The sequence below is a fragment of the Leopardus geoffroyi genome, chromosome B1 (genome assembly GCF_018350155.1).
Source record: "Leopardus geoffroyi isolate Oge1 chromosome B1, O.geoffroyi_Oge1_pat1.0, whole genome shotgun sequence".
Lineage (NCBI taxonomy): Eukaryota > Metazoa > Chordata > Mammalia > Carnivora > Felidae > Leopardus > Leopardus geoffroyi.
This window is the reverse complement of record NC_059327.1, coordinates 113,620,579-113,640,243: the sequence shown is the minus strand read 5'-3', so window position 1 is coordinate 113,640,243 and position 19,665 is coordinate 113,620,579. Positions and strand designations below refer to the sequence as shown.

Below are 19,665 nucleotides of genomic sequence, written 5' to 3'. Positions count from 1 at the left end.
ACATCTCAACAGTTGTCTCAGTAAGATCGTTGATAGCTATTTTCATGGTCCAGGATCCAATTCAGGGTCATCCATCGAGTTTTGTTGCCATTTCTATTTAGACTCTTACCATCTGAGATAGTCCATTAACCTTTCTTTTTCTTGACTATGACAATTTTGAAGAATATAGGCTAGTTGTTTTGTAGAATGTACCTCACTTTGGGTTTATCTGATGTATCCTTGTGATTAGATTCAAATCATGTATTTAGGCAGGATTACCACTAAAGTAATGTGTTCTTAGTGCATTCTCTCCAAGGCACATGATGTTGATTTGTTTCCATATTGATGGTGTTAACTTTGATCACTTGATTAAAATGGCGTCTTCCAGGTTTTTCCACAGTAAAGTTACTTCTTTTTCCTCTTGGAGTTAATAAATAATTTGTGGGGAGAGGTGCTGGAGTGGCTCAGTCAGTGAAGCATATGACTCTTGGTTTCAGCTTAGGTCACGATCTCAGGGTTTCGTGAGTTCAAGCCCCACATCAAGCTCTGTGCTGGCAGCCGGAAGCCTGCCTGAGATTATCTCTCTCCCTCTCTCTTTCTACCCCTCCCCACTTGCGCTATCTTGGTCTCTCTCAAAATAAATAAACTTAAAAAAATTTTTTTTGGCAGGGGCACCTGGGTGGCTCAGTCAGTTGAGTCTCCGACTTGGCTCGGGTCATGATCTTATGGTCTATGAGTTCACGCCCTGTGTCGGGCTCTGTGCCGACAGCTCAGAGCCTGGAGCCTGCTTCAGATTCTGTGACTCCTCTCTCTGCCCCTCCCCCCATTCATGCTCTATCTGTCTCTGTCTCAAAAATAAATAAACATTAAAAAAAAATTTTTTTAATAATTTCTGGGGAGATTTTTTGATAGCATGTAATGCCCTGTTCTTTACTATAAACTTTCACTCAGTTTAAGTATTCATTGCTGATTTTCTAATTCCAACATTCCTTCAATATTTATGAGCCAAGGTTTCACTGTAAAGGAGAACTTTTTCTTCTCCCTTATTGACTTCTTTGGGTTCATATTGATTCATGGATTCTTACTTTATTCACTAGGTAATAATCTGTTACAAACATTGGTTATTTTGATACCAACTTATCCTAGTTTTGGCCCAGTGACAGCTCCTTCAAACTGTTTTTTAAAAATGTTCCCATGGGGTCACCTGGGTGGCTCATTCGGTTAAGCATCTGTCTTTGGCTCAGGTCATGATCTCACGGTTTGTGAGTTCAAGCCCCACGTTGAGCTCTGCTGACACCTCGGAGCCTGGAGTCTGCTTCGGATTCTGTCCCCCTTCCCTCTGCCTCTCCCCTGCTCATGCGCGCGCACTCTCACACGCGCTATCTCTCGCTCGCTCGCTCTCTCTCTCTGTGTCTCTCCCCCTCACTCTGTCTCAGAAATAAACATTAAACAAACAAACAAACAAACAAATAAATAAATAAATAAATAAAAATATTCCCATGAAGGCCACCTGGGTGTCTCAGTCGATTAAGCGTCTGACTTTGACTCAGGTCATGAACTGAGGGGTCATGAACTGTGGGTTCCAGCCCCGCATTGGGCTCTGTGGGAACAACTCAGAGTGTGGAGCCTGCTTCAGATTCTGTGTCTCCTTCTCTTTCTCTCTGCCCCTCCCACACTTGTGCTCTATTTCTCTCTCAAAAATAAATATTAAAAAAAAATTTTTTTTTAATGTTTCCATGAGTCTTTAAGCATATATTTTAAGCACATTGAGGTCTCAGTAAGATGTTCCTAGCTCATCTTACATTGCTTCAACCATGGACTGAGCTTTTTCTCCAAATAGTCCTATTTTGTTTAGTGGAAAAGGGTATTTTAATGAAACCAAGATCTGATTGTAGTGTGTGGATATTGCTACTAAATGGATTATTGTTCCCAGGCCCTGAATTATTACTATTTAATGTATATATTATTCAGATCCTCTCATCCTTATTTTGCACATTTCAAAAATGTGTTATTTTGTATAATGTTGTCAGCCTAAATTACTCTCATTTTAAAAAAATCTTTTTAATTCCAGTATAGTTAACTAAATTACTCTCATTTTTATTCTGCTTGCAATTAAGTGCAGTTGTTGAAACTTCTGTTTTCTTAGACTGAAAAAAATTGGGAAATCAAAAAGATTAAGCATTTATGGTTTTTCTCCAATTACCTTATCTTGTTTAACTATTTTTTTTTCTTGAATATATTACAGATTTAAAATTCTGAGTTCTTTTTTTTTTAAAGGTTTTATATAAATTCCAGTCAGTTAACATACAGCATAATATTAGTTTCAGGTGTACAGTAGTGATTCAGCACGTCTGTACATCACCCTGTGCTCATCACAGCAAATGTACTTTTTAATCCCCATCACTTACTTCACCCATCTTCTCACCCACCTCCCTTCTGGTAACTGTCAGTTTGTTCTCTATAGTTGAGTCTGTTTCTTGGTGTTTGCCCCTTTCCCCCTTTTCTTTCTCTTTGCTCATTTGTTTTGTTTCTTAAATTCCACATATGAGTGAAATCATACGGTATTTGTCTTCTTTCTCTGGTTGACTTACTTCACTTAACATAATATTCCAGCTCCATCCACAGCCTTGCAAATTGGCACCATTTCACTCTTTTGTGTGGCTGAGGAATATTCCATTGTAGATATTCATATACCACATCTTTATCCATTCATCAATTGATGGGGCTATTTCCATAATTCGGCTATTGTAGATGATGCTGCTATTAATATCGGGGTGCATGTATCCTTTTGAATTAGTATTTTTGTATTCTTTGGGTAAATACCTAGTAGTGTAATTGCTGGATCTTAGGGTCGTTCTGGTTCTAACTTTTTGAGGAACCTCCATACTGTTTTCCAGAGTGGCCGCACCAGAAAAATTTCTGAGTTCTTAACTCATGGCATTTAAACTATAATAATACCTAACATTTTTGAGCACTTACTGTATGCCAGTGCCAGCACTGAAGAGCTAATACGTCTCCCTGGGGTTTTGTGTCAGTTTTTCTAGATTTAAATCCTGACTTTGACCCTTCCTAGATTTGTGACAAGTTTCTTAACCTCATTGAGTCTCAGTTCGTTCATCTGTAAAATGGGAATAACAATACTAATGAGATTACGTATGGTTATTTTAAGGGTTGAAGGTTTTCTTTGTAAAGAGCCTAGAACACTATCTGGCAAATGGTAAGGACTCAAAAAGATTAATTGTCATTGCTAACATTGAGATGATGTTTGTTGGTTTGTTTTTAGATAGTGAGTGGGGGAGGGGCAGAGAGAGGGAGAGAATCCCAAGCAGTCCCCGTTCTGTCAGCACAGAGCCCAGCATGGGGCTCCAACTCACAAACTGCGAGATCATGACCTGAGCCAAGATCAGGAGTTGGATGTTTGACCAACAGAGCCACCCAGGCACCCTGAGATTATATTTTTATTTCAGTTTATTCTTCTCCACAATCCTGTAAGGCAGAGATAATTGGCTTCATTTTACAAATGAGTTGACTATGATCTGAACAAGCTAAGTAACATTTGTCTCTGGCCCAACAACTACTAAGCAGCAGAGTGGGGAGTCAAACCAAGGCCTCTTTGTCTACACGAAGGTGTGAAAAAGAAAAGGAAAAGAGTCTCTATCTCCTAGTGAGAACACAAAGCACTGGAGTAGGAAGGAACTAAAGGGCACGTGGCAGTAGTCACTACTCTATTACTTACATATTATCTTCCTCCTGTGCCTTTTTTTTTTTTATTATGGAACAAAATAATAAGACTATACCATGGACAGTTTTACTAGAATCCTGGTGTTCTCAATCCATGGTTTGTTAAAAAAGTCATATGTTTGTTGATTGCAAATTAAAGACATGTTTTGAGTAGGAAAGAAAGCAGTCAAGGAAAAATTTGCTTTTTTTTCTTAAAGATTTTATTTTTAAGTAGTCTCTGACACCCAACATGGGGCTGGAACTTAGAACCCTGAGGTCAAGAGTCACATGTTCTGCCAACTGAGCCAGCCGGACACCTCAGAGATCTTAGCTTTTAAATGAATTTTAGGGGTACCTGGGGACAGGGGCACTCAGTCAGTTGAGCATCTGACTCTTGATTTCTGCTCAGGCCATATTTTAGGGTCTTGGGATCAAGCCCCACGTTGGGGTCCGTGCTAAGAATGGAGCCTGCTTAAGATTTTCTTTCTTGATAAAATTTAAATGAATGAATGAATGAGTGAATGAATTTTAGTTTTATTTTTTTAAACCTGCTCAGTTGCGGGGCGCCTGGGTGGCTCAGTTGGTTAAGCAGCCGACTTCGGCTCAGGTCAAGATCTCACGGTCCGTGAGTTCGAGCCCCACGTCGGGCTCTGTGCTGACAGCTCAGAGCCTGGAGTCTGTTTCAGATTCTGTGTCTCCCTCTCTCTGACCCTCCCCTGTTCATGCTCTGTTTCTCTCTGTCTCAAAAATAAATAAACGTTAAAAAAAATTTTTTTTAAATAAAAAATAATAATAATAAACCTGCTCAGTTGCAATAATTTTTTCCTATGTAAAGAGGTAAAAGACAGTGGTTCAAGTTGTTGTGGGGATTACATATAAGTATCTATAATAAAGAGATTTGGAGTGCTCTACTTTTTAAGCATTTCAGTGGTATTCATTCCTTATATTCATAAGATTTTTGTGTGTTTTGTTCACATGGAATTGTTCTCCAATTTTGAAAAAATTTATCAAACAACAACAAAATATTAATGGGCAGGTTTGGAAATCAGTAAAATTCCTCTTTATGGTAAAAGAAACTACTTGTTTAGTTTTTCACTTATTAAAGCTTATGGTTTTCTTGACAACAAGGTTACGCAACAGTCCAGTACAGGAATATATTTTTTTAACTTTCGATTTTAAAGGAAAACTTTTATTTCAGTTTCAATCTTACATTTACAATCTAATTATATTTTCTAAATGACATGCTATAGGTAGACTTTCTTTTAAAAATTTTCTCACGAAATACACACTAGAAAACTACAATAGGATTTTTACTAGGGGCAGTCATATTTTGTTAGAAGCTCCTAAAAGTTCAGAATTGTTGGAGAATAAACTTTAAAGGAAGCTTGAGCAACTAGTAAGCTGTCAGGTTCCCATATGGTTTTATCTTAAATTCTTCTCTTTAGTTTATTTGGTCTCAGGTATTGACTCCTTTAGTTGTTAGTGCTAGAGTGGACCTTCTGTTAGTTTTAGGTACTGTACTGCAGACAGATACAGTCAGACTTCTTTTTTTTTTTTTTTTTTTTAATTTTTTTTTTCAGCGTTTATTTATTTTTGGGACAGAGAGAGACAGAGCATGAATGGGGGAGGGGCAGAGAGAGAGGGAGACACAGAATCGGAAACAGGCTCCAGGCTCCAAGCCATCAGCCCAGAGCCCGACGCGGGGCTCGAACTCACGGACCGCGAGATCGTGACCTGGCTGAAGTCGGACACTTAACCGACTGCGCCACCCAGGCGCCCCTACAGTCAGACTTCTAATAGTAAGGGATAACAACTTGAAAGTGGGAGTGAAAGGGAATAACAATGGAATAAAAATGGAGAAGTGAAATAATGTCAAAGAGGGAAGTAACGCAAAGACTAATTCAGACTTTAGGCTGTGCTCAGCCCTGTTCCCTGAAAAGCACTGTCAGTTAATCTTCTGTTACCTGCTATACAAACTCGCAGTCACCTTTCCTCTAGGGAATTTTCAGGTTAGGAAATGGCCAGAGAGCAACAGGAAGCTTTCTTACATGGCTCTGGGAATGTGACAGCTTGGTGCTACATTTTGTAAGTGCTATTGGAATAAAACTTTTGATTTTTCATAATGAGTTTTAAGGTCATAGTTCTTGTTTGACTTTCACACAAGCTAATAGTAATTATTCAGTGCTAGGTGCTGCATCAGAGTTAATGATATGTTTATGGTTTGCCTTGGGAATTTTAAAAGATAATGTCGTATTTTGACACAGAATGAGTTAAAGTCGATGCCTGTAGATAACAAGACCTTATTGGCCTACTTAGGTCTCACTTCCAAAGAGAATTTTTCTTTTTGTTTATTCAAATATGTAATACAGTATTATTAACTATAGTACTATAGCTGTACATTAGATTTCTAACCATATTCATCTTATAACTAGAAGTATGTTCTCTTTGACCAATATCTCCCCCCTTTTCCCACCCCTGAAGAGAATCCTTAAAAGGTTCAAATCTGTCTTTCCCTTTATTTGATGTACTATTTTATTATTTTAACAAGTAAATATCTTTTAGCTGAATTCAATACATATGGAACGGATTTTTTAAATTTTATAAATTGAACACATGTCCTGGGTCTCTGAAGGATATAAAAGGATATTCATGCTACAAGAAAAGTATTTGAGGGTTTTCAGTATTCATATACATTTTTTTTAATGTGGTACCTGTTACCTGAATAATTAGCTTGTAAACATCCTGTACATAGATATATGATTGCTATAGCTGTAAACTCCCAACTTTCTGTAAGGTGAGAAGCAGAATATTAGGGGTTCAGTGGGAGGAAATTTGGTACCAGCATCTAGAGTTAAAAATTTAAAAGGTACTTTCAAATAGAAATAGTATTCAAGTAGTAATTAGATGTCTAGGCTAGCCCCAAATATGATTAAGTGCAATACTAAACATTTGAAAATGCTTTATTTTTTTCCCCAGCCAGCAAATGTATAGTATTTAGTCAATAATATAGATTATGTGGTATATAAGTGTCTGCAAACTGGACCTATGTAATGTTTAAGAATGTGGACAAGTCCCAAAGCTATTCGTTTAACTAAAGCCAGCTTGTACCCAGAAAGCAGTATTTTGCTTGGTATTATGGTTCCAGAGATTAAGACAGCAGCATAGCCTCCTCCTCAAATATGATAGGAAAGCATATATGATTACAATATATCTTGAAAAGTACATTAATTAGGAGTTGAAAAAATGTCCCAGCATAGGAGTAGAAATGATTTTCCATGCACGTATCAGAAAGGTTTTATGGAGGATTTGAAATTTGAAGGATGAGTAGGAATTTGCCATGTGGAAGAACAGAATCTAGGCTAGTGAACCAATATATACGGTGTATAAATGCCAGGAAAGATGGTGTGTTGGGTGCAGAATGAGATCAGTGTGATTGCATCATAAGGTAAAAGAGAAAATGGTATAGGAATAGGAGAGAAATAGAGGTGAAGAGAGCAGGTGGGAGCCACATTTTGTAGTTCCTATTTTGATAAAAGGTACTTAGACTTTATTCTGTAAGATGGTAGGAGAATTGTGAAGGTGCTTTTAAGCATGTTCAGAATGTCAACTTGTAAGTTACATAATGTACCTCTTTAAAAAAAAAAGTGCCGCTTTGACTTGTTCTGGCAGTGATGGCATGACCTAAGTAGAATTAATCTAAACATTAAATTTTAGAAAAGTTTGAGTCTGTAGTTCATCTGGATTTATCCAGATAAACTTTTATCATTGATAAACTTTTTTATCAATGATAAACTTTTATCATTGCTTTGCTATTTCAACAAGTTCAAAATAGAGATTTGCATTGGTTCTTTTCTTCTGAAAGTGAATTTTAAAGTTTATTTATTTGTTTTGAGAGAGAGTGAGCAAAGGAGAGGCAGAGAAAGAAAGAATCCCAAGCAGGCTCTGCGTTACACACTGAGCCTGACGTAGGGCTTGATCTCAAAATGGTGAGGCCATGACCTGAGCTGAAATCAAGAGTCAGATGCTTAACTGACTGAGCCACCCAGACACCCCTGAAAGTGAATTTTAAAGTAAACTAGCAGGTTTCGAATTTTTCAATAAATAAAACAGTATTTGTACAAAATTAATACTTTAAAGTTTGTAGATATAGCATTATTATTAAAATTGGCCAAATTTTTAAGCATTAATATTTGATTTGGCCTGAAGGAAGATAAGCAGCATAAGTAGTATGTTCCTTAAAGTAATTTGATACGTGTAAGCAATCTTACCTTTCAACTTAATTTTTTTTCAAGAATAATTATTTCTTGATATTTATAAAAGTTTTTCTTGATCAGAGAGAATGCTATGGTATTTTTTTTTAACAATAGCTTTATTGAAATACCATAAAATTCACTCATTTAAATTGTACTATTTGACAGTTTTATATTAACAAAATTCTGCAACCATTGCTATGTAATACCAAAACATTTTTATCACCCCCAAGTAGAAACTTTCTGCCTTTTAGCAGTCACTTCCTGTTCTTAATTCTTGTACGTACACACACACACACACACACACACGTTTACAGCTCTGGACAACCACTAATCTACTTTTTGTGTCTAGATTTTTCTATTCTAATATTTCATATAAATAGATTATTTAATATGTGGATTTTTGTGACTGGCTTCTTTCTCTTTAAGGCATGATGTTTTCGGGGTTCATCCATGTTGCATGTATCAATACTTCATTCCTTTTTATTGCTGAATAATATTTAATTGTGTACATACATCCCATTTTGTTTATCCATTCACAAGCTGATGGACATTTGGGTTTCCACTTTTTAGCCATATGAATAATGCTGCTGTTAACATTCACGTGCAGCTTTTTGTGGAGGTGTGTGTTCTCATCTCTCATAAGTGGAATTGCCAAGTCATAAGGTAGCTCTGTTTAACCTTCTAGAAACTGTCAAGGTGTTTTCCAACATGACTGTGCCATTTTCCAGTCTCATGAAGTTTTCAGTGTCTGCACATTCTTGCCAAAACTTGGGATTATCTGTCTTTTCAATTATAGCCATCCTGGTGGATATGAAGTGGCATCTCATTGTTACTCTGATTCTCATTTCCTTAGTGGCTGGTGATGTTGAGCATCATTTCATGTATTTATTGGCTCTTTATCTTCTTTGGAGAAATCTCTTTTTAAGCCCTTTACCCATTTTTAATTTGGTTGTCTTTTTATTGTTGAGCGTCAAGAATTCTTTTTATATTCTGGATACTAGACCCTCATCAGATGTATGATTTGCAAATATATTCTCCCATTCTGGGGGTTGTCTCTCTCTTTTTTTTTTTCCCATGGTATTGTTTGGAGCCCAAAAGTTTTTAATTTGATAAAATCCAATTTATTTTTTTCTTTTTGTTGCTTGTGGCTTTAATGTCATATTTAAGAATCCTTTGCCAATCCAAGGTCATGAAGATTTACTCCTGTACTCTAAGAGTTGTAGTGCTTACATTTAGGTCTGTGATCCATTTGGAGTTAATTTTAGTGTAAGGTGTAAGGATGGGATGAAAGTCATGTAACATGAAATTAACCATTTTAAAGTGTATCATTCAGTGTCAGTAGTATAACCGCCTCTATCTGATTCTAGCGTTTTGGTTGCTGTGCAGTCACCACTTCTATCTAGTTCTAACTTTGTGAAGGTACTGAATGGATAGAACTAAACTTTCATCCTACCAAAAGGAAACTCTTTTCATCAAGTAGTAACTTCCCAATTTTCACTTCTCTCAGCCCCTGGCAGCTGGTCTACTTTGTATCTCTGGAGACTTAACCCATTCTGGATATTTTTTATAAATAGAATCATATAATTGTGACCTTTTGTGTCTCACTTCTTTCATTTAGCATGTTTTCAAGGATCATTCACACTATAGCATGTATCAGTACTTTATTCCTTTGTATAGCTGAAAAATATCCCAGCCATTTTGTTTATCCATTCATCTGTTGATGAATATTTAAGTTTTGGTGTATTGCAGAGGGGAGGGGTGGATTTACTAAACAAAGATTTTATTTTATTATTGAAGAATAGTTAACATACAATGTTATATTAGTTTTAGATGTGCAGCATAGTGATTTGACAGTTCTGTACATTACTCAGTGCTCATTGCAATAAATGTAGTCACTGTGTGTCACCATACAGTGTTATTACAGTATTATCGATTATATTCCCTATGTTGTATTTTCATCTCCATGACTGATTTTATTTTATAACTGGAAGTTTGTACCTCTTAATCACTTTCACCTATCTTACCCATACCCCTACCTGCCTCCCCTCTGGCAACCACCAGTTTGTTCTTTGTAGTTAAGAGTCTGTTTTCTTGGGGCACCTGGGTGGCTCAGTCGGTTAAGCGTCTGACTTCGGCCCAGGTCACGATATCACGGTTTGTGAGTTCGAGCCCCACAACGGGCTCTGTGCTGACAGCTCAGAGCCTGGAGCCTGCTTCAGATTCTGTGTCTCCCTCTCTCTCTGTCCCTCCCCTGCTCATGCACTCTCACTCTTTCTCTCAAAAATAAACATTAAAAAAAATTTTTTAAGTGTTTTCTTGTTTATTTGTTCACTTGTTTTCTAGATTCTACATCTAAGTAGAATCATATGCCATTTATTCTCTGATTTATTTTACTTAGCATAATACCCTCTAGATCCATCCATGTTATAGCACATGGCAAGATGTCATTCTTTTTTATGACTAATATTCGCGTGTGAATGCGCGTGTGTGTGTGTGTGTGTGGTGACATCTTCTTTATCCATTCATCTATCAGTGGACATTTGGGTTGCTTCTGTATCTTGGCTATTATAAATAATGCTGCAGTGAACATAGGGGTGCCTATATCTTTTCAAATTAGCTTTTTGGTTTTGGGCGGTAAGTACCCAGTAGTGGAATTTTTGGATTGTATGGGATTTTGGGTTTTTTTTGAGGAACCTCCATACTGTTTTCCATAGTGGCTGTACCAATTTACATTCCCACCAACAGTGCGTGAGGGTTATGTCTCCTTCACATCCTGACCAACACCTTTTTTTTTTTTTTTAATGTTTATTTTTGAGAGAGAAACAAAGACAGAGCATGAGCAGGGAAGGGGCAGAGAGAGAGGGAGACACAGAATCCGAAACGGACTCCAGGCTCTGAACTGTCAGCACAGAGCCCCACATAGGCTTGAACTCAAGAACCGCGAGATCATGACCTGAGCCGAAGTCAGAGGCCCAACCGACTGAGCCACCCAAGTGCCCCTGACCAACACTTTTTGTTTCTTGTGTTTTTGATACTAGCTAGTCATTCTGACTAGTATGAGGTGATATCTCATTGTGGTTTTGATATGCATTTCCCAGCTGATTAGTGATGTTGAGCGTCTTTTCATGTGTCTGTTAGCCATCGGTATGTCTTCTCTGGAAAAAATGCCTATTCCAGACCTCTGCCCATTTTTTAATCAGACTGTTTTTTGATGTTGAGTTTTTATGAGTCCTTTATATAATATTAGCCCTTTACCAGATATATGATATACAAATATCTTTTCCATTCAATAGTTTGCCTTTTTGTTTTGTTAATGGTTTCCTTTGCTATGTGAAAGCTTTTTATTTTGATGTAGTCCCAGTAGTTTATTTTTCCTTTGTTTCCCTTGCCTGAGGAAACATATCCATAAATAAACTGCTAAGGCCACTGTCTAAGAGATTACTGCCTGCATTTTTGATTTAGGAGTTTGATGATTTCGGGCCTCACATTTAGATCTTTAATCCATTTTAAGTTTATTTTTGTGTATGGTGTAAGAAAGTGGTCCGGTTTCATTCTTTTGCATGTAGCTGTCCACTTTTCCCAGCACCATTTATTAAGATGTATATTCTTGGTTTTTTGGTCATAGATTCATGGGTCTTATAAGCGTGGGTTTATTTCTGAGCTCTCTACCCAGTTGCATACATCCGTGTGTCTGTTTTTGTGCCAATACCGTACTATTTTTATCAGTATAGCTTTGTAATATATCTTGAAACCTGGGATTGTGATACCTCCAGGCCTGTTCTTCTTTCTTAAGATTGTTTTGGCTATTTGATGTCTTCTGTGGTTCCATAGATATTTTCAGATTGTTTGTTCTAGTTCTGTGAAAAATGCCGTTGGTATTTTGAAAGGGATTGCACTGAATATTGCTTTGGGTACTGGTGTATTGTTTTTTAATGTTTTACTTTCAAACTTTTCAAAACGACCTTATATATCACTATTCTTTTTTAGTTGTATATTTACAAACACAAAGAACAAAAGGAAGAGCCATCATTTCCCATTCTTAATTAAGAATGACATATATATGCATCCATTTTCTATTTATCACAAAGCATTTAGTAAACATTAGTATCTTCTACCTATTACTTATTTTATAGCCCTTATATTTTCTCAGTTCATATTCACCATCTCATTTAAGACTCACAGGAACCTTAAGAAGCACACATGTAGGGCATTTTTTAAATTGTTCCCATTTTGCAAAAGAGAGTATTAGTACTGACGATTGTCACTTACCCTAAGTTATATAGCAAGTAAAGAACAGAGTCTAAGTAACTTCAGTCGTTTGCCTGTAAACCATGTTTTTTTTACTGATAATAAAATGTTCCTTTGCAAAAAGCTTTAGCCATTATGCCCTGAGTCAGTATACCTAATTCTCATGGCACCTAAAATTATTCAATGAAAGATAATTATGCATACCTGTTCTTTTTATATCGCAGTTGAAAATTAACCTAAAATGCAGTTTAAACCCCCGTTACAATATTGGTGGTAAGAACTAGGGATCACCTCTCTACCAGATATTTGTCTTAGAGTGAAAGAGCCCAAGATCTCTAATGCAAGAGAGGGACCATGTGAATTTTCAGTTTTATTCATCAGTATATACTCTTACATATCGCCCTACGATAACTGTAGGCTCAGAATATTTATTGAGTGGATGAATGAAATAAATATATTGTTTATTTTATCCATGTGACCTATCACTAAGTCTCATAAATTGCCACTGATGGTTCCTGTTAATCTCACAGATTTTTATTCTCCAATCTGGAGATATATAAACTAAGGCATAGAAATGCTTGGTAACATGTGAGGTAACAACCAAGCCATAGACTCCTCTTCTAAGAGGTTCCATACAGCTGTGCTGCCTTATAAAAGTCATTAAAATTGATTAAATTTTGTTCCACTTGTCAGCTCCATATTCTCCCCACTCTTATTAACATAAGTTTATATATGATTTTTAAATGTCATGAAACATCAGTCACTTTTAGTGTTTACTAGACTCAGGAATTTTCCTAGTTCGGCAAAACATCCTTTTCAACATTGCCAAAGGCTGCTTGCTCTAAGATACATTGTCCCGTTAAACTTAGTAGATGTTTTGGTTTCCTTTCAGGTGTTGACAGCTCTTCTACCACAAGCAGTGCTTCTCCAGTGCCCAACAGTTATGACGCCCTGGAAGGAGGCAGCTACCCAGGTAGTTTATTTTGTGCTTATTTGATGCTTACTGGAAACATTACTGACCATCAGTTGTTTCCAGACATCAACATATATTACACATAATTAGCGGGCTATGTTTTTAACAGAACAAAGAGACATTTTCCTCATACTCTCAGCCCTAATTTAGTAGTTTTAATGGTCCTATAACAACTACAAGTGTTGTTTCTGGGAGGCCTAAGGAAATTTATTATTTTATTTTTGTTATGCTCTTTATCTTTTTCCTCTTTCTAAAAGACTTTTAATACTTTAAGTATTAAAGTATTAAATGCTAAGTAACTTTTAATACTAAGTAATTTTCCTCTTCCCTTTTTTATGCTAATAACTTCTTAAGTAAATTTTATATTTCTGTTCTCATGCTTAGGTCCTTGAATTCCTTCCAACTAGCCTCTGAATATAAATAGTCTTTGACTCTTTACTCCCCCTATGGCTCCTGGCTGCCTCCACCAGGTAAATAGATTAACCACTTGGGGCTAGATTTTGGAGGCATTACTTTTAACCATATCTAGAAATAACTTTGGTCATTACAAAGGAATAGGAGTGGTGGATGGTTTTTAAAAAAATGCAAGCTTAGGTTTTATAATTATTAGTCATTTCATTATAATGTCTTGTATTGTGAAATTCCTTTTCTGTCTGTCTCTTACATCACATCTGACTTCTTTCTCACTTTTTCTAATGATTTGAAACATTAGGACTAACAGGACAAGTAATTTTGCTCTTTTCTTTACTTCTTACCACTTTGGTAATAATCCAAGATGGAGCTTAATTTAAGTTGGAGCATGCTGGACTTAACATACTATCTTGCTATCACTATCCTACAGATTGGTAGAAAACTTTCATCTTCTCAGCTTAATATAGAGTTCCTTTTTAGTATTTCAAGAATACTCCAGTAAGCTACTCGGTCTTTTGTGAGTAGGGATTTTTTTTTTTCCCTAGGCATGCACATGTATCTAAGAAATTATGGACCATTCCAAAAACATTCACCATTATCAAAATATTTTAAGTTTTTTTTTTTCAACGTTTATTTATTTTGGGGACAGAGAGAGACAGAGCATGAACGGGGGAGGGGCAGAGAGAGAGGGAGACACAGAATCGGAAACAGGCTCCAGGCTCTGAGCCATCAGCCCAGAGCCCGACGCGGGGCTCGAACTCACGGACCTCGAGATCGTGACCTGGCCGAAGTCGGACGCTTAACCGACTGCACCACCCAGGCGCCCCTCAAAATATTTTAAAAGAGTAAATTTGCTCACTATAAGGCGAATACTATATGTAGGATCACTATATTGTATACTTGAAACTAATATAACACTGTATATTAACTATACTGGAATTTTTTTTAACTTTCTATTTAAAAAAAATTTTAAGATGAGTAACTATATAATATTTCATAAGCTTCAAATTAACCTAAAAAAACTAACCTGATTATGAAATGTCAAATGTGGTTTAATAAAAGGTCATGGCCTTATGGAGTTTGACTTTGTTTTGTCTGTCTATATTCATTTCCTCAACAATTTTTTTTTTTTTAATTTTAATGTTTATTTTGAGAGAGAGCGAGAGAGAGTGCGTGCAAATGCGGAGAGAGGCAGAGAGAAAGATGAGACAGAATCCCAAGCAGGCTCCGTACTGTCAGCACAGAGCCTGGCTCACGGCTTGATCCTACAAACCATGAGATCATGACCTGATCTCTGAGCCACCCAGGACTGACTGAGCCACTGGCTGAGCCACTGACTGAGCCACCCAGGCACCCCTTTTATTAACCGGTCTTAATCTTATTATGAACTGTGCTTTGACATAAGTGGGTGAACTTGGGCAAGTTTTCTAGCTGTTTATACTGCACCAAAATTAAAGATGTGAACATTTGTAAGAAAATGTATTGAAAATACTATGTGTCAGATACTAGGATAGATCTTAGCACTATAGAAATATATAGTTTTACCTCCTCCCTTTCCTAAAGAAGAGAAGTCTTAGACCTCCATGTTTAGGAATCCAGTATTTTATTTCTTAGGCTGATGACTGTTACCATGTTAAGAGACCGTTCTACTTATATTCCCTGTGAGGAAGGATAAGCAGGACATGACACTACATAAATGCTCTTGTTCTATTAAGAAATCTGGGAGGTTACCAGAAAGCCAGTAAGCCAGCCCTTGCCTCATTAGCACAAGACGATAGAAGAATATCTAGGAACATATCTTCAAAATGCGAGCCAAGAGATATTGTCAATAGAAAAGAGTCTTCAAGAATCTTCAAAGAAAAAATATTATTAAATCACATGCTTTTAAGAGCATATTTTTTGCAGAGTCTGGTTGCTGGTGAAGAATGTAATTTTTATAGGAAAAAATAGAGTAAAATTTATGTATACTATATAGATTTTACTTTAAAATAAGACTAACCGTATAGCAGCATGTTAATAATGGTATGTGTAGTAGAGTAATTTTTAGGGTGTCTTGTTATTTTTGTCTTTGATGATTAAATTTTCTGCAGTTTTTTCTCAGTGTGACTCAAATTTTAGTTTTTGTTTTGAATTTAAATAAAGGAAGAACATTTATTAACTAAATTTTATTTGGCATCTATTATATACCAAACATTGTTTTAGGAGCTGGACACTATTCTGTACATTGTCTTTCATACTTGTACAGTTTGCTTCTGCAAATAATACAGACTTCTAAGGGATTATGGAAATATCTACCCTTTCCATGGACTTTTTAAATAATGGCAGGGTCAAATAAAAGAGTGGTTGATACCCTTTTTATTGCTTTGTTCTTTTTTCTGCTTCTTAGCCTCAATTCCTGCTGAGAGAATAAAAGTAAAAATAATTGTATCATAATTTTTCATTTATAGTATAGTACATTTATATATTTTATATGATATATAGTATATTTTATATTTGTATAAATATGAAGGTCATACCTGTTAGAAATACCAACTGAAGTATTTGTCCGTGAAATGATAGGAAATACGGGGTTTTCTTCTGAATACTTATGTAAAAAAAAAAAAAAAGATAGGGTGTAAACACTATATTGTATACTTGAAACTAATTTAAAAACCACTTTTCTGGGGCGCCCGGTTGGCTCAGTCGGTTAAGCATCTGACTTCGGCTCAGGTCATGATCTCGTGGTCTGTGAGTTCAAGCCCCGTGTCCGGCTCAGAGCCTGGAGCCTGTTGGAGATTCTGTGTCTCCCTCTCTCTCTGACCCTCCCCCATTCATGCTCTGTCTCTCTCTGTCTCAAAAATAAACGTTAAAAAAAAAAAAATTAAAAAAAAAACACTTTTCTAATGAATGCAAAAAAAAAAAAACCAGGATGAGAATACATGAAATAAGATTAGCAAACCACTGGCAGCTATTAAAGCTGAGTGAAGAGGTATAGGGTTCATAATTCTGTTCTATTTCTGTGGATATTTGCATTTCTCAAAATAAAAAGTTTAAAAAGGCAGGGGTTGGGTGGGTTCCTGGTTGGCTCATTCAGTTAAGCATCCGACTTTGGCTTCAGTCATGATCTCGCAGTTCACACGTTCAAGCCCCGCATCAGGCTCTGTGCTGACAGCTCAGAGCCTGGAGCCTGCTTCAGATTCTGTGTCTCCCTCTCTCTCTCTGCCCCTCCCCCACTCACGCTCTGTCTCTCTCTCTCAAAAATAAATAAAAACATTAAAAAAAATTTTTTTTAAGTTTAAAAAAGGGAAATGCCAAAGATTATAGCTTGCCCAGGAGCCAAGTCTTTATAGAATCCTGATTTGCAGTGCTAACATAATGTTTTTCCCTCTGTTAGATATGCTTTCTTCATCAGCAAGCAGTCCTGCTCCTGATCCTGCTCCTGAACCTGACCCTGCTCCAGCTTCAGCTCCTACTGCTCCTCAGCCTTCAAAAATGGCTAAGCCATTTGGGTATGGCTATCCAACTCTTCAGCCTGGTTATCAGAATGCTACAGCACCACTTAATTCTGGAGTACCTCCCAGTAGCCCAGTGTATTCTGGATTCCAGCAGTATGCTCAAGTATGTATAAACTTGACATTGCATTTCTGGTGTGCGTGGGTGGCTGAGTCAGTTAAGCATCTGAGTCCTGATTTCAGCTCAGGTCATGATCTCACAGCTCATGGGATCGAGTTTTACGTTGGGTTTTGCACTGACAGCTCAGAGCCTGCTTCGGATTCTCTTTCTCTCTCTCTCTCTCTCTCTCTCTCTCTCTCTCTCAAAATAAACAAACATTTAAAAAAAAAGACATTGCATTTCTAAAATCATGAAACTTATCAATTCTAACAAATACCTGGTGATTCAGATGGATCATAGGTGCAAATACTGATAAGCCTAGATCAAATATACATAGAATTTGGTTCTAGTTTTGTGTGTGTGTTTGTGTTTGTGTGTACATAGATAGAGATAAAAGGAAATATAAATACCAGATTTTTAAAGAGATTATATCTGGATCAGGATATTAGCTATGACTTTTCTGGCCCTCGTGGTGCTTCCATTTTTTAGAGTCTTACAATGTGCTGGTAATGATTTTATAATAAAGAAAGTAAGTGTTAGTTTTTTAAAATTCTGTATTACCAAGCTGGCTTTTTCCTCAAAAAAAAAAAAAAAAAAAAAAAAATGACATGGTATAAATGTGATTTGGAAGTTTGGTTCCAATTCTTAGATTAAAGAAATCTTGGGCTGCCTGGGTGTCTCAGTTGATTAAGCGTTCTACTTAGTTCAGATCATGATCTTGCGATTTGTGGGTTCGAGCCTCACAAACGGCTCTGTGCTGATATCTCAGAGCCTGAAGCCAGCTTTGGATTTGGATTGTGTGTCTCCCTCTCTCTCTGCCCCTCCCCTGCTCATGCTCCCTCTCTATCTCAAAAATAAACATTAAAAAAAAAAAATCTTCATAACATGACACATAACTGGTGACAGCCTCCATATACATAAATGCTAATCAGTAGTTATGTTTATTATTAAGTACTGCTGTGACCCATTCTGATATGACCTTTTTTGGAGACACCTCTTAAATGCCATATCAATTTAACAATACAGAATAGTAAGTATCTTACATTTATATTTATTAAGAAAGTAAAATATAAGCTAACAACTGAAATGGCAAAAGCATTCTACTTATAATGAAAAAACTGCTCGTAGTAGACTAATCTTAGAGAAATTTCATCTTATGGTCCACTAAGAATAAAAATTAGAGGGAGGGGCACCTGGGTGGCTCTGTCAGTTGAGCATCCGACTCTTGATTTCAGCTCGGGCCATGATCCCAGGGTCACGGGACCAAGCCCTGCGTGTTGGCTCCTTGCTGAGCATGGAGCCTGCTTAAGATTCCCTCCCTTCCTCCCTCCACCTCCTCCGCCTCCCCCTCCCCCTCCCTCCCTCTCTCTCTCTCTCTCCCTCTCTCTCTCTCTCTCTCTCTCTCTCTCAAAAACCAAAATTTAGGGGCGCCTGGGTGGCTCAGTCGGTTAAGCAGCCGACTTCAGCTCAGGTCATGGTCTCGCGGTCCGTGAGTTCGAGCCCCACGTCGGGCTCTGTGCTGACAGCTCAGAGCCTGGAGTCTGTTTCAGATTCTGTGTCTCCCTCTCTCTGACCCTCCCCCATTCATGCTCTGTCTTTCTCTGTCTCAAAAATAAATAAACGTTAAAAACCAAAATTTAAAAAAATAGAGGAAATAGGACAATCATGTTTCTGGAATTTAATCTTAGCATTAAGGCACAAAAGGAATAAAGATACTGGGAGAGGCACTGAAGAAATGTGGTTAGTTGGTACACATTTTTCTGCCTTCTGTTCTGTTAGAGTTTCTTTATGACTCTAATGTCATATGAAACACTTTTTAAATCATTATTTTCTGACTCTTGTGCTTTAGACAGATTGCTTCTGGGGGTCATAATATATAATGTGTTTCTACATTTTAATGAGATGAAAACCAAGTTCAAAGAAAGGATCTGGTTGGGGCGCCTGGGTGGCGCAGTCGGTTAAGCGTCCGACTTCAGCCAGGTCACGATCTCGCGGTCCGTGAGTTCGAGCCCCGCGTCGGGCTCTGGGCTGATGGCTCAGAGCCTGGAGCCTGTTTCCGATTCTGTGTCTCCCTCTCTCTCTGCCCCTCCCCCGTTCATGCTCTGTCTCTCTCTGTCCCAAAAATAAATAAACATTGAAAAAAAAAAAAAAAAGTTTAAAAAAGAAAGGATCTGGTTCTTAGAGGAAGTTTTAGGCACAGAAAAAAAAATTGTAGTGGTATTCCACAGTGACAAAGGAAAAGGTTCTTTGACCAAATCTGGCCTCCTGCCCATTTCTGCAAATAAACTTTATTGGAATAGAGCCACAATCATTCTTTTATGTATTATCTATGACAATTTTGCACCACAGTGGTAGAGTTGAATAGTTGCAAAAGAGATATGCATCTCTTAAAGTTTTTAAATATTTGCTACCTGACTCTCTACAGAAAAAGTTTGCTGACCCTTGACATAGAGAATGGACAGTATTCTTTTCCCATTTTATTTAGGAGGT

At 37.1% G+C, this 19,665-nt stretch overlaps 1 protein-coding gene and 1 long non-coding RNA gene across 6 annotated transcripts in view; one reads left to right on the top strand and one right to left on the bottom strand.

Annotated features, from left to right (window-relative positions):
• Window positions 1-19,665, top strand: part of SEC24B (SEC24 homolog B, COPII coat complex component) — a 101,263-nt gene that overhangs the window by 45,303 nt on the left and 36,295 nt on the right. For all 4 annotated transcript variants that reach the window (XM_045470644.1, XM_045470636.1, XM_045470627.1 and 1 more), the window contains 2 exons: window positions 13,093-13,173; window positions 16,958-17,181. In XM_045470644.1, coding sequence (XP_045326600.1) covers window positions 13,093-13,173; window positions 16,958-17,181 — 305 coding nt within the window. The remainder of the gene's footprint in view (window positions 1-13,092; window positions 13,174-16,957; window positions 17,182-19,665) is intronic.
• LOC123594069 lies at window positions 15,924-16,247 on the bottom strand. Of its 2 annotated transcripts, none has more exons than XR_006710657.1 (2): window positions 16,101-16,247; window positions 15,924-15,982 (listed from the first exon to the last, which is right to left on the bottom strand). It is a non-coding gene; the product is annotated as an uncharacterized LOC123594069 (long non-coding RNA). The 2 variants fall into 2 exon arrangements; XR_006710658.1 differs by having other exon boundaries at window positions 15,924-15,979.